Source organism: Eumetopias jubatus, unplaced genomic scaffold, assembly GCF_037043125.1.
Source record: "Eumetopias jubatus isolate StellerSeaLion01/CBP00866 unplaced genomic scaffold, mEumJub1_p1.0 scaffold_4, whole genome shotgun sequence".
In the NCBI taxonomy this organism is placed as follows: Eukaryota; Metazoa; Chordata; class Mammalia; order Carnivora; family Otariidae; genus Eumetopias; species Eumetopias jubatus.
The window spans coordinates 72,772,056-72,785,676 of NW_028274810.1; the positions used below are offsets into that span (position 1 = coordinate 72,772,056).

Below are 13,621 nucleotides of genomic sequence, written 5' to 3' on the forward strand. Positions count from 1 at the left end.
TTGTCCAGGGACACACAGCTAGTGTAGCAGAGACCAGCCACAGATCTGGTCGGCCGCAGACCCCAGCAGCCCCTACCCCTTACACTTCCACTTGCCCTTATATTAACTCTTATTTCTAAAGTTTATTTACTGAAGTAATCTCTACACCCGACGTGGGGCCCAAACTCACAACCCTGAGATCAAGAGTCTCATGCTCTTCTGACTGAGCCAGCCAGGCACCCCAATCTTTTATTAACTCTTGCCAGCTATCCCAGCAGGGGAAAAAATAATCAAAAGGGAAAGGAGGACCTCTGGACTTGTATTCGGTGGAGGAAGCTGACATTGGCAATAGCTGCTAAGGCTGAAGAATGTGAGTGTAGGCTTCCCTGAGGAGGAGAAACTTGGTCTAGGCTTGAAGAATAGGAGAAACGGGTGAGGAGGGGGGTTCAATTAGCTCGGAAGCAAAAATCTAGTGGGAATCTAGTCGTTCAACAAATCTTAAGTGGGGTTTCACGTGGGCAGTGATGATTGGATTTGCATTTTACAAAAACCTATCTGTAGGATGTAGGATAAATTGAAGGAGTGGTCTTTTCATCATTTGGGGGTGCAGGGAGAGAACCCCTGGTTTTCATCAGCTTCCCTAAGGACTCTACAACCCCCAAACAGTTTAAGAACCACTCCTGTGTACAAAAAAGGGACTTCACATGGTGCAGACGCTCCTAGGTCTTTTCTCTGATCCTCAGCTTTCTACACAGCCTCTCCTTTCCCAGATGAGACCTCAGTGAATCGGCCGGTGCACATACACTCTGTCCCAGGGGAAATAGGACCATCCTTGGACAAGAGAGAAGGAAAGCCATTGGCAAGTGCAGGGGGCAGCACATGGAACCCCACACCTCAGTTCCTGGATGAACCAAATGTCAAGGGAAGTTTTGGGTACCCCCTGAAGCTGGAAAAACTGCCACTTCAAAGCTGCCTGTAGTCTTCCGTCTTACAAGAGGTGGTGACTTGAAAGCCCTTTGAAGGAGACCATACCTTGGTTCTGGGAAGACCACTCAAACGGGCAATGTAGTTTTGCACATGTGAAACAAAGACTACGGTCAAGAATGGAGATACCAGGGGCGCCTGGGTGGCTCAGTCAGTTAAACATCTGCCTTCAGCTTGGGTCATGATCTCAGAATCCTGGGATGGAGCCCCACGTCGGGCTCCCTGCTCAGTGGGGAGCATGCTTCTCCCTCTCCCTCTGCCTGCCGCTCCCCCTACTTGTGCTCTCTATTTCTCTGTCAAATAAACAAATAAAATCTGAAAAAGAAAAAAAGAAAAAAAAGACTGGAGATAACAGAACCACCTGTGGCTCCCGGGTGGAAAGTGCTCTGCCTGGTGAGGTCATGTGACAGTGACCTCTGCTAAGTTGTAGGCAGAGAACCGCAGCTCTGGAGCTTGTTCCTTTGGGGGAAAGTGGCTTTATTATTATTATTTTTTAAAGAGGGATTTGGGTTCTTGTAGGACTGTGTTCTTCTTAGAGAAGGTATTGTTTCATCTGGGACTTTGTGAGATGTTGGGCATAATCTCTCTGGGGCCCAAAATGCAGCCTTGAGTTGGAGGGACCCTGCTTGCTCAAGGACCAGCAATCAGGACTGTTGAGAGCCAGCACCTTTGGCTTGGGTTCTGACCTGGCTCTCTTGCTGAGAGCAGTGTCAGAGGTGGCTTCAGTCTGTTGTCTCCCTTAAGTGGCTCTGAGAGCAGAGATGACCACTGAAGGGCAGGGCCTGAAGGGCTTGGGGGCTAGGCCAGGTTTTCAAGTCTTTCCAGTAGGGTCTCCCTGGGCCCAGTGACCCTGCTTGACGGGATGTCCCCCTTCATCCTCAACCAGGGCCCAGACCTCCATGAGGCATCTGCAAACTGTATGGCGCTGGTGCCATTTTCTTCCGGTGGGCGTCGGAAGGGCTGGAGACTGAGGATCCTCAATCAGTTTGGAGGCAGAGAGAGGGGGCAAGCGGGTGTTTGAAGGCAATGTGAGAGCACCAGAGTTTGGGGAGCATCTAGAACTGGGGCAGTGAACATGGAAGAGTGGAAGCAGAGGCCTGTTTCTCCTCCTTGACCCAGAATGCTCACAGCCCTCACTTTTGCCTGCTCCTTACTCTAGCGTGGGTGAAGGGGGCACTTGTGCCAAAGCAGCCAGGTACTTAGACAGTTTGGAAGGAATTTTGGTTAGCAGTGGCAGATGCCCAAGGGGTCCCACCCTCAGCTGGCTCACTCCCATGGTGCTCTCATGCACCCCTGGCTGCAGCTACTGCCCTTGTGCTCACAGCTGCCAAATCCATCTCCAGCCCAGCCCTCCCTCCTCAGCTCCAGACCAGCATACCGCTTCCTCCCGACAGCCCCTCTGGACACCCCAGCGTTCCTCACACTGGGCATCCTTTCCAAACGCAGGCCCTCATCTTATTTCCAAAGAACATCATATTGGACAAATTCATAGGACCCAGGAAACAGAGTTTCACAGGGACTTGCAGGAAAGCTCAGAGGGATTGCACTGACTTTTGCTAGATGACTCGGGGACACCGTGGAAGGCCAGGGTCAGCACTAACCTCTCCTTCCTTCCAAATGCAGGTGTGTACCTCTTAGCTTCTTGTCCTTTTTCATACCATCTGTCAAACTGAACTTCCATAATTATTGTCTGTCTCTCCTGAGTTAAGCTTAAGGGCAGGGATCATGTATCATGTCCCTTTCACTTCTGTATCTCTGGTGTCTACCTAGTGTCTGACATATAATAGGTAATTAATGAATACTTGTTGATGAATAAATGAACATCCTTGTTCATCACTCAAAATGCAGGTCCCAATGGGGGGCCCTCAGTCCTTTCCTGCCCTTTTAGTCCCTTGATGCCCTCTGCTTCATTCCCCCGAAACCAGCTGCACCTTCTTCCCCTCCTGCAGCCTTTTCAGATGCTCTTTTGCCCTGGGTTGCCTCATGGATTGTGGGCAGTGAGGTCCCCATGCTGGATTGTCTATAAGCAGAGGCAGTGTATGCACCTGTCAGTCAGGGTGCCCTGGAGGGTAGGACACAGATGAGTGACTGTGGGATGCGGCAATGTGTGGTTCTCTGTGTCATTACACAGTAAATGAGAACCCCCAGAATGTCTGATGTGACAAGGGTAGGGTTCTCTCCACCCGTAACTCCAGGTCCCAAGTGCTGGGGACGGTGCAGGGGGCTGTGAGCTGGCCTGTCGGGACTGGAGAACACACCTGTGCCACCCTCTCTGCCTGTGTTCTTGCCCCATGTCCCAGAGCTGCTGGGTTGCGGCAAGCAATGGACAATCCAGGCCAGGGCCTGTGATTGCTGAGTCAGCCTGAAGTGAGTGGGATGGCCAGCGCGTGATCCCCATCCAGCTGCTGTCACCCATCCGGCCCCGCTGCCCAGGAAAGGATCTGACAAACCACGGAAGTAAATAAATAACTTAGGAATAATAAATAGGGGTGTGGCTCCCACGAGTGAGTACAGGCCCCCGCAGGCAATGCGACTGCAGTGTGTCTCCTCCGATTCCGCGCCCCCCAGGGCCTGGGCTGAGGCTTGGGACCTCGGGCACGGCTGGGTTCTCCCGAGGACGAGTCCTGGGTCCGCGGCTGAGTCAGTGCCAGAGTCTGTGAGAAGCGGGTCCTAAGGTCTCCCAGGGTGAGGACCCTGGCGCGGCAGGTCAGTCGTCCCAACATCTCTCGAGGGCTCGTGGCCATCACTCCCCCGCTCCCCGGGGCTGAGGCCTCCATTTCTGGCCGAGCCCCCCCCCCCCCATTCCCCGGCCCCCGGGCTCTCCTGCGAGAGGGCCCCGCGGTGCGAGGAGCCGCGGGGAAGGGTGCAGTCCGGCAAGCCCTGGAGCGAGGTTTCAGCCCAGACAGCCGCAGGCAGTGGCCGACAGGCGGTCCACGGTCCTCCAGGTGCTGTTGACGTCCATGAAGGAGACCGCCTCGTAGCGCGTGGGGCGGCAGCACGGCTGGCTGACCGGCCGCGAGCCCGGGGGCGGCCGCAGGGCCCCGGCGCCCAGCAGGCTGGCCAGGCTGAGGTCGTGCGGGGAGCGCGCGCGGCGGCAGGAGCCGCTGCAGAAGCGGAAACGCACCAGCTCGTCGGAGCTGTGGCCCAGGCCGAGCGCGCGCACCGGCACCAGCTGCGAGCGCAGGCGGCAGCCCCGCGCCCCCTCCGTCCGCGCGCGGCTCCCCCGGCTCGCGCGGCCGTCCAGGCCCCCGGCTCGCGCCGCGCGGCCCCCGCGGGGCGGCGCGGGCGAGGGCGCGGGCGGCTGGGGCGCGGGCCGGGGCGGGTGGGGCGGCGGCCGCCGGGCTCTTCCGCCGCACGTGCGGGCCGCGCGGCCCCCTGCAAGGAGACTGAGTCACGCTCCGGGTCCCGGGCCAGCCCCGCCCCGCCCCCTCGCCCTCTCACCTACCCGGCGGGTGGCCGGTGGGGGGCGCCGGGGCCGGAGCGGGGCCGAGGCGCGGGGCGGGAATGCGGGGCGCGGGGCCCAGGGAGGCCTCGGCGACGCTGCTCAGCAGGGCCAGAGCGGCCAGGGTTGGCCACAGGGCAGGCTGCGCGGAGACAGAAGTGGAGCCTCAGGGAGGAATAGGACATCCAGGTCGGCTCGGGGTGGAGGGAGCTCAGGAAGGGGCTCGGGCAGCGGGGATCAGGGAGAGGATGGGCGCTTAGTTGGGTGGGGGGAGCTCCCGGAGGGTTTAGGTTGGAGGATAGTGGGTCCGCTGCCTCAGGGAGCCCAGGGGAGAGATCATTGACTTTCCTCCTCACTCCTGGTCCCTCCTTGAGCATTTCCCCTTCCGCTTCTGTCGCCCGGCCAAGCCCTGCGCTTCCTCCCCAGTCAAACCACCTTTCCTCAATTCCAGGTGGCAGTCCCCTGGGAGAGCCACTCACCTGCCGCTTAGGCTGGGGCCAGTGGGGCAGCACAGAAGGGCTTCCACATCCGGGCTCCATTTCTGTCAATACCAGGACGGCCCATCAGCGTAGGCGACCTGCTCCCGTCCCCCCCCCCCCCCTCTTGAGGCAGCTTGGAGCATTGAGAGAGGAGTTATCCTTTGAGAAGATCATCCCTTCACTTCAGTGTCTCCAGACGAAGTACAAGGGGCTTGGACAGCTGGACTCAACCCAGGTAGAGAAGTAACTGCCTTGAGAACCTAACTGTGTGTTGGTGCTTTGCACCTGTTTCCCTCTTTCAGTCCTCACAACTCCATGAGGTAGAGGGCGGGTAAGACTCAGAGAAGCTCCGCGGCTGCCTACCATCCCAGGTCTCTTTCCCTGGGGCCTTGCTGCTCTGTCCTGCAGGGCTGGAGCTGCCAGGAGCAGCTGGAGAAAGGAGTAGTTGGACTCACTGGGTCCCACAGAGAGCTTTGACTCTATGTCACGAGCAGGAAGATGTGGCCTAGAGAAGATTTAGGGTGCTTGCTGTTGACCTATCTGATGTCAGCGACGCCCCGGCCTCAGCCTGTGTTGCCCACCCAGCGCTGCTGCACCTTGCTCCTCTGTGATCTCTCTGTCTGGACCCAGAGCCGCCAGAGTTCTCTCTTCTCAACCACAGATGGTCCCTCAAGAGCCAGCCGGTGATGGGGGCTGATGGGCCCCTCTAACATAGGGCCTGGGCTTGGCTCCCTGTGGCCACCAGGGGGCAGCATTGCCAAGCCTGCAGACTCAAAGGGGAGGTGGGCTTTTGGCTGCGCTCAAATAAACTCAGGGCTGAGCACCTCCCAGGAGGGCCCTCTAGGCCTCCACTTCAACCTGGTCTTTGAGAGCTGGTCCAGGTCTGTTCCCCTTCCAGCTTCCTGTGGGTCTGGCAGCCTGGCCCTGCTCCTCTTAAGTTTCCCCCAGGAGCCATCCTTCCTGAGCCCAGCCATCCTTTCTGAGCCCCACCAACCCTTTGGCGAACCCACCCTGGCTGGCATTCCCAACACCCCTCTGGGGCCCTAGAACCCTCTAGCTGGTCTGCCCTTGGGTCCCAGCTGTCACCATCCACCCCTACCCCATAGCACATAGAACGTCTGCATACCTGTGGACCAGACCTCCCCAGGCCTCCCCGGTGTGCTCCTCCAGGGCCAGGTGTGCTCTGCTAATTGAATCAGGCCTTGAGGGGCCGGGCTAGTGACTGTTCTCATTGACGGAGGGAAAGCCGGGCCAGGCAGCCTCAGTGACCCCCTGCACTAGGGGGAGCTCAGGAGCAGGTCTCTTGAGGGCAGGTCAGGCCCAGCCTCCCTCGTGGCAGGCTGGGGGCCACTTGGTCCACCAGTCCTTGCTTCCCCGCCCTTGCCGGCCGATACTCACCACAGGGGTCCTCCTCCGTGGTTCTTCTAGGCACCTTTCCTGGGACCAGTGCTGGGCTTTCCCCCGCAGCTTAAAAGGCTCATGCCCAGGACTGTGCACCTGGCAGCGCCTCTTTTAGCCAAAAGCGTGGCCCTGGCAGCCAGTGTGCGCCCTGTAGCGGCAGCGGGGGCCTCACATTACAGCGGGCTAGCGCAGTCGATCAGTGACAGGGGGACTGAGGGGGCTGGGAGGGGCGGAGAGCTGTGCCTCCGGCCCAGGAGAGGGAGGACGTGGGAAAGGAGCGGAGGGGGAACTATCCCGCCCGCTCCCCTGAACCCCAGGGCTGGGACAGGGGTGGGCCAACAGGTCGGCTTACCGCGGTGCAGGGCTCTGGGTCCCGGACGCAGTGAGGGCTGGGGCCCGAGGGACCTGCTGCTGGCGGAGCCCGTGGGCCGTGTCTGGGGGCCGGGCCCAACTCCATCCCTCAGCAGCCTCATGCCCGCCGCCATCCGGTGTCAAATTCCAGCCCCGGCGTCACCGGATCCCGGGGTGGGGCCCGGAGCGCCTCCGCCCAACCCCACCTTTCAGGGCTCACCTGGCCGCTCCACCTGCTGGGATCTGGCCCCCCCAGGTTACACTAGGTCCCCCGAGCTGGGCGGGGGCGGCGGGGAGGAGACGCTGGGAAGGGACCCTGGTTCGCAGAGCGGAGAACCCGGGCGGCGGAGAGGCGCGGGAACTGGGCGTTCAGAGCTTGTAGACGCGCGAAGTAGGGAGTTGGGAGGCTGGGCTGAGAGCGGGGAGGGAGGGGACGGGCCGGTCCCTGCCTCGGCCGTGGGCCCTGAGATGGGTGCGGTTTCCTGGGCCCTGACTCGCCGACCCGCCGCGGCTGCTCCCCGCTATCTGGCCCACCGCTAGCTTCTTCTCTCAGCAGACCCACGGAACTTGTCGGGTCGGTGAGGTGCTGCGCCGGGGCTCTGGAGGCCCAACCCCGCTCCAGCCGCCCTGCCGCCCGCTGGCAAACATGGTGCTCCCCGGGCCCCGCAGGGGCAGTGCTGGTAGGAGCAGGGGCCCGGGCTGAGGAAGGGAGGGTCACAGAGGAGATGCACATGCACGGCTGGAGGGTAGTATTTCAGGTGCCTAATTACAGCAATTTGGCAGGTGAGCTGGAGGTTGAGTAATATGGATAGATGTAAGGGAAGGCCAGATCCTGTGTGTCATACTGGGGAGTCTGGACTTTATGGCAGTGGCCCTGGGGACCACTGAAGGGTTTCAGGCAGCAGAATGGTGCGACCAGACATGCATTGCAGTGACTGGCTGGTCTGGAGGAGACGTAAGGAGGTTGCTGGGGAGAGAGGGGTCTGAGGCAGAGACGTGGGGTGAGCAGAGGGCCGCAAGGCTTTTCAGACCATATCTTGAAAACTCAGTTGGAGCCTGATTGGATGGAATGAATAGGTAGGACAGAGAGAGGCGCGCCTTTGGCCGGGGTGACGATGTGGAGGGGCCGCATGCCGGAAGCTGGGCTTCCCTCAAGGAGGGCAGGTTGGGGACAGGAGCTCACGAGTTCAGTGTTGGATGTGTGGAGTTGGAAGGACCTGTGGATTACCCTAGTGGTAACGCTCAGGAAGTAGCTGAATGTTGTAGCCTGGAGCAAAGTGGGGAGAGCTGGGCTGAAGAGGGCAATCTGGGAATTGTCGACCAACTGACAGTTGGGAGCCATGGGTGGGGATGAAAGTGCTCAGGGGGCTTGTGTGGACCAGCCTATACCTTGTCTACGCATCAGAATCTCCTGTGGACCTTTAAAAACCACCCACATCTGGGCCCCACCCCAAACCTGAATCAGAATCTTGGGGTGGGCATGTGCAGATTTTCCAGCTTACACAGGTTAGTCTGGTGTATGGCTGGGGCCGAGAACCACCGCTTTGTGACAGCAGGTTCCGTACAGTGGAAGCCAGACCACGGAGAACTGCTGGGTGGTGGGGGGAGGTGGCTGTCCACAGGCCTGACAGAACCCCTGTGGGAAAGGGGACTGAGCAGTGAATAGCTCCTCTCTCTGCTGCTTCCTGCAACCTGGGACTTTATCAACCATGGCTGCCTCTTGTAGGCCTGCAGCCTAGGCCCCGTACAACTCCAGGGGGCGCCATCCCCGTAGAATACAACGTGCACTGGAGTTGTGCCCTGTTTCCAGCAGCATCCCAAGGGAGTTCTGGGTGTGCCCGTCCCTCCGTCAGGGCCCGACTTTCCCCTCAGAGGCGGCGGTTTCTGCCTGAGGACAAACCACAGCAGTAAGGGGGTATGTGGGGCGCTGGTGGCCCTTGGGATGGCAAGCGAGAGGCAAGGGGGCCAGCCAGCCTCTCTTGGTGCCACAGTGGCAGCTCTGGCAGGAAGCTCACTCCATGCCTCTGATGCAGGGGTGTGTTTGTCCGGATTTCAGGCCTGCCTGGGGTCGCTGCGAGGGGAGCGATCAGATTCTAGGGCTGTCGGGGTGGGGGTGGGGGTGTTCTTTCCCACGTTTACCTGAGGGTGCCTAGAGCTGGGCTCTGCCTTTCTGTTCTGTGTGGGTAGAGGCGGGCTGTGGGGAGAGGGTGTGCCTTTGTGCTCGGGGTCGGGGTGGGGCATATTCTCTCCAGAGCTCAGCCCGGGGTGTCAGGAGCAAGTGTGGGCTGTGAGCCTGTCAGGGGGCTCAGCACATAGCTTTCTTGTGCTTGCAGGAATCTGTCCCCGCAGAACTGGGGCTCTGAGGACCTAGAGGTGCTGTCCCAGGGCCGTGGATTTCAACCCCCTGCCCTCTGGCTCCTTTAGGGTAGGGTAGACTCTGGGGCATGCCCTCATACCTCTGGTCTGCCTCTCTTATTTTTATTTTAAGATTTTATTTATTTATTCATGAGAGACAGAGAGGCAGAGAGAGAGAGAGAGAGAAGCAGAGGGAGAAGCAGGCTCCCAAGGAGCAGGGAGCCCGATGCGGGACTCGATCCCAGGACCCTGGGATCAGGACCCGAGCCGAAGGCAGACGCTTAACCATCTGAGCCACCCAGGCGCCCTGGTCTGCCTCTCTTAAGGCCAAGAGGGTGCAGGACTGTGTGGGATGGGAGAAGCTTCCGAAGGCCCCCAGGTGGCTCCCCAGGTCCTGCAGTTGACAGAAGAAGAGAAAGGGACCGAGGAATCTGTGGGCTAGAGAGACGGCCCTTGGGTTTAATGGAGTTGCTGAGGCCCCAGGGTCCTGCTTCTTCCAGGAGAGTCAGAGAAAGCAAGAGGAGGCCAGATTCAGGGAAGAGCTTTATTGCTTCCAGGATGGCTGCCCAGGGTGGCTGCCACAGCCTGGGTAAGGTCCTTGAGCCTCACTTCCCTCTGGTCCAGGCTGAAGGCAGAGCCCAAGGACCTGACAGTGTCGTTGCCAAAATCCAGAACAGCTGCCAAGTTGGTCCGTCCAGGCTGGGGCACTGTCCTGTGGATCAGCTGCAGCGGCGGGGGGGTGGGGGGGCATTCCCATCACGCTAGGCCAGGCCTCGCCTCCCGAGCTCTGAACTTCTCTCTGCTTAACCCAGAGTCTGCCTTGTCGGCTTCAACGATGACTCCAGGGTTTCCCTGCGGCGTAGTTAGGGGCTGGTGCATGGGAATACCCCATCTTCTCCTCAAGAAAGGCCAAACAGTGTCATGAGCTGGAGGGGGTTGGCATGAGATCCTGCCCACCTCCCTCTAGCCCCAAGCAGGGCACAGGCTAGTCACGGCACCCCCACTCTACAGGGAGCCCGACGGGCCCCCTAGTGGGCCTCTTTCTGCATGGCAAGTGGACCAAACTTGACATCTCCAACCTTATTTAAAAATAAATTATCCCTCCCCTCCCCCCTACCCAAATTCACAAAATGATAATACACCAAACACTGATTGGAGAAATGATTCCAGCAGCAGCCTTGCAGCCTGATGTCCACCTCCTGCATGCTGGGCCTGCTGGGCACAGCCGGCGGCCTCCCGGCCCTCTGGCTTCAAGGCCCCAGGCTGAGAATGAGGCTAAGTGCTGGTCTCTGGGGCTGGCCTCTGGGCAGACACAGCTCTGGCTGCCCTGCCGAGGCCTCGCCACCCCTGAGGCCACTTGGCACTGTCCTTCTCTGGGTCTGCAGACTCCTGCACCTTTCAGGCGGAGCCAGACCGAGGCCAATGGAGTGGGCAGGTGGCGGTGCTTGCTGCTTCCTCTTGGCGGTGCGAGGACCTCCGTGGCCGCGCGCTGGGCCCACCTCAGATGCCGCTGGTTAGGTCAGTGATGACTCGTGCTTTCACCAGCTTCCGCAGAAACTCTTTCTCCCGCTGGATATTGTGTGTCCAGGACTGAAAGGAAAGGCACAGGGAAGGGATGAGTGGAGCTCGGTGCTCTCTTCTGCCCATCGCTCGCCCAGTGCTCTGTGACTGGGAAATCTGCTCACCCTCCTCCCTTCCCAGAACCCCTTTCCCCGCCCTACAAGAACTCTGCCTCTCCTCTTCTTCCAAGTCTTCGAAGATGGAGGCCTTCCGACCCTGTTCCCCCAGACGTCACCTCCTTGTCTGGCAGCGCGTCCAGGGCACCTAGGTCCTAGGCACCCTGAGGGCAGGCCACGTGAGCCAGTGAGAGCTGGCCCAGGCCTGGGGGGTGCGCCCTGCTGGAAGGAGAACCGCGTGGGATGGCTTAGTCATCCTCCGGCCTGATGCAGCGCGGTCTCCAGGCTGATGAAATCCTGCCTCCCAGATCGGAGAAGCCAGGGGGCCCGAGGACAAGCAGCTCACCTTTCTGTGAATGTGGAAATGACAGGGAAGATGCCGCCTTCTGGGCTTTCCTGGGCGAAGCCTGCACCCAGGCTCAGGCTCTGTCCTGTCCCCAGTACTTGCACCAGGAGGCTCTGGTGGCGAGGTCTCTCAAAGAATGAGAAAGGACTGACTGACTCAGGGAAAGCGGACAGCCTCTCCGCAGTCCGTACACCCCTGACCGCTCTGCAGGAACCCCACCGCGGTGTGCTGGCTGGTGCGGAGGACCCAGGGCTCTGTCCTGGCCCTATTCTCATCCAGGCAACTTTCTCCAGCTTGCCAAATCTCTTCAATCAGAAACGCAGGCCAAATTCCCTGTATCCTCTGACTATGCCCTTCGACTTCTTGGGCTAACCACGAAGCCGGCCGCCCCTAAGGACAGGGTCCCTCAGACACATCTCAAACAGTGACCGTTTCTTCTCCCCCACTCCACGCTCCATGGCACCTGGAAGGTCTGCAGGGTCTGCCTCCTCTCTCAATCGCTGCGACTACACGACTGTCCCTCCAAACTCCCTAAAACCTCCGGCTCCCTCGAGGCTCCTGTCATGACACTCTGCTGTCTGAACTGTCCCCTCCTGTTGCAGACTCCCAGCGTGCTCTGCCCTCATCCCTCGAAGAGTCAATCATCTGGCACACTGTCTCTCTTTGAAGGCAGGGACTGTTTGGCTGACACAGTAGGTGCTCAATAAAGATGTGTGAAATGAAATTCGATTTTGTGGGTTCAGAACACAGAGGCTTGGAGGAATGGCAGGGCCAGGAGCCGAACAGATGTGTAAACTTATACTGCTCTTTCCTTATGTCTCCCCTTCATCACCCCCAGGAAGAAGCAACCAATCTGATGGGTTAGTTTCAAGAACACCCACTGGGAGTCACCGATGGTTGAAAGCTCAGTGGAAGAATGGACATTGTTTTTATTTTTTATTTTATTTTAGATTTTATTTATTTATTTGAGAGAGAGAGAGAGAGAGAGAACCAGCATGAGAGGGGAGAGGGTCAGAGGGAGAAGCAGGCTCCCCGCTGAGCCGGGAGCCCGATGTGGGGCTCGATCCCAGGACTCCGGGATCATGACCTGAGCCAAAGGCCGTCGCTTAACCAACTGAGCCACCCAGGCGCCCCTGGACATTGTTTTTAAAGTTTATTTATTTATTTATTTATTTTTACATTAATCTCTACACCCACTGTGGGGCTCGCACTCATGAACCCGAGTTGCATGCTCTTCCAACTGAGCCAGCCAGGCACCCCAATACTGGACATTTTTTGTGATAGTAAGGAATTATTAATTTTTTTAGGTGTGATAATGGTATTGTGATAATATTTTAAAAGTTATCTTTGAGTGAAAGCTACTGAAATATTTATGGTTGGAATGATATGGTATTTGGGACTTATTTCCAAATAATCAGTGGGGAGGGGTGCATGAGAGGAAGAACAGATGAACACTGGCCATGTGCTGCTAACAGGGAAGTGGGTGACAGGTGCCTGAAAGTTCATCATATTATTTTCTACATTTATGAATATGTTTGACAGTGTCCATAATAAAAGAGTAAACAAAAAGTTGGGCCCTGGGCTGTAGCTCTTAGACCAGGCAAGGCCTCCTCATTCTCCCTTCCATGCAGACGGCACAGGAGCTTACCAGAGCTGTCTATACCGTGTTGTCTACACCATCTACGGGCTGGGGCAGAATTCTGGCAGTCCTGGGTCCCCAACCACAGCAGGACCCTTGATTCTGGATGCAGCTGTCCTTCTGACAGCTCTTTTCCGTCTCCATCTCTGGCTCCTCGTCCTTCGCCCAGTCATTAAACCCTGGTGCTGCCCTGACTGCCTGCGCTTTGTACTCTACTGGCCGCAGATCTGAACCGGCAGCTGGGCTCACAACTCACAAATGGACATTTCCAGCCCGAGCTTCTCCGCCGGGTCGCACAGTCCCGTGTGAGCCCACTTGGGCCCTGAGCAAGCTGCTGCTCTATCCCCTTCCTCCTCCTTCTCGTCCAGGCTTCCCCGGAGCATGTACTGGGCACCATGCCTGCCTCTCCGCACTACCTTTACTCCCTGAGCAGCCACTGGCCTTCGAAGCTGCTCTTCCCACCGTCTGCGGGGCCCCCTCAATGGTGCAGCCACTGGCCATTTCCCAGTGCTCCTCTTACTGGACTTCTCTCGACAGCGCCTGACGTGGGGGACAGTCCCCGAACGCTGCTCCCTTGGTCTCCATGACCCTGCACCTTCCTAACTCCTCCCTACCTTCGCTCCGTCTCCTCTCCGAACTCCTTTGATGCATCTTTCTCTGGATGTCCCCCAGCACGGAACCCATGCTCCGCTTGTCTCCACGGCCCGCCCCCTCCTGCTGGGCCTGGAGAACGGGCCCCTGGGCCGAGCGGAGGGAAGTGGTGTTGGGGCCAGGGTGCTGAAAACGGTTCACCTGCTTCCTGCAGACCCTCAAGGTGGACAGCAGGGATGCTAAACCCAGGCACCGGCATTTCCAGTGAATCTTTGGCCAGGATACCGGGAGGAAATGGTGATAAGTGTGGATAAAACATTAATAATAACAGCGGGGCGCCTGGGGGGCTCAGTCGTTATGCATCTGCCTTCGGCTCGG

General features: G+C 58.6%; 2 protein-coding genes across 2 annotated transcripts in view; both read right to left on the bottom strand.

Annotated features, from left to right (window-relative positions):
• Positions 1–3,856: 3,856 nt before the first annotated feature.
• Positions 3,857–4,944, bottom strand: ARTN (artemin). Its single transcript, XM_088023002.1, has 3 exons — positions 4,885–4,944; positions 4,409–4,547; positions 3,857–4,338 (listed from the first exon to the last, which is right to left on the bottom strand). The coding sequence occupies exons 1-3, from the start codon at positions 4,942–4,944 to the stop codon at positions 3,857–3,859; spliced, it is 681 nt and encodes a 226-aa protein (XP_087879128.1).
• Positions 4,945–9,521: 4,577 nt separating this feature from the next.
• The window catches only part of ST3GAL3 (ST3 beta-galactoside alpha-2,3-sialyltransferase 3), a 171,417-nt gene continuing 167,317 nt past the window's right edge, over positions 9,522–13,621 (bottom strand). The window contains exon 12 of the mRNA XM_028123443.2: positions 9,522–10,581. Coding sequence (XP_027979244.1) covers positions 10,492–10,581 — 90 coding nt within the window. The 3' untranslated portion in view covers positions 9,522–10,491. The remainder of the gene's footprint in view (positions 10,582–13,621) is intronic.

Bases quoted from the DNA above. Each gene is read 5' to 3' on its own strand.
- ARTN (XM_088023002.1), bottom strand. From the start codon at position 4,944: ATGGAGCCCGGATGTGGAAGCCCTTCTGTGCTGCCCCACTGGCCCCAG. The intron at 4,548-4,884 runs GTGAGTGGCTCT...GTCTCCGCGCAG, and splicing joins GGCCCCAGCCTAAGCGGCAG to CCTGCCCTGTGGCCAACCCT. The intron at 4,339-4,408 runs GTAGGTGAGAGG...GTCTCCTTGCAG, and splicing joins CCCCACCGGCCACCCGCCGG to GGGGCCGCGCGGCCCGCACG.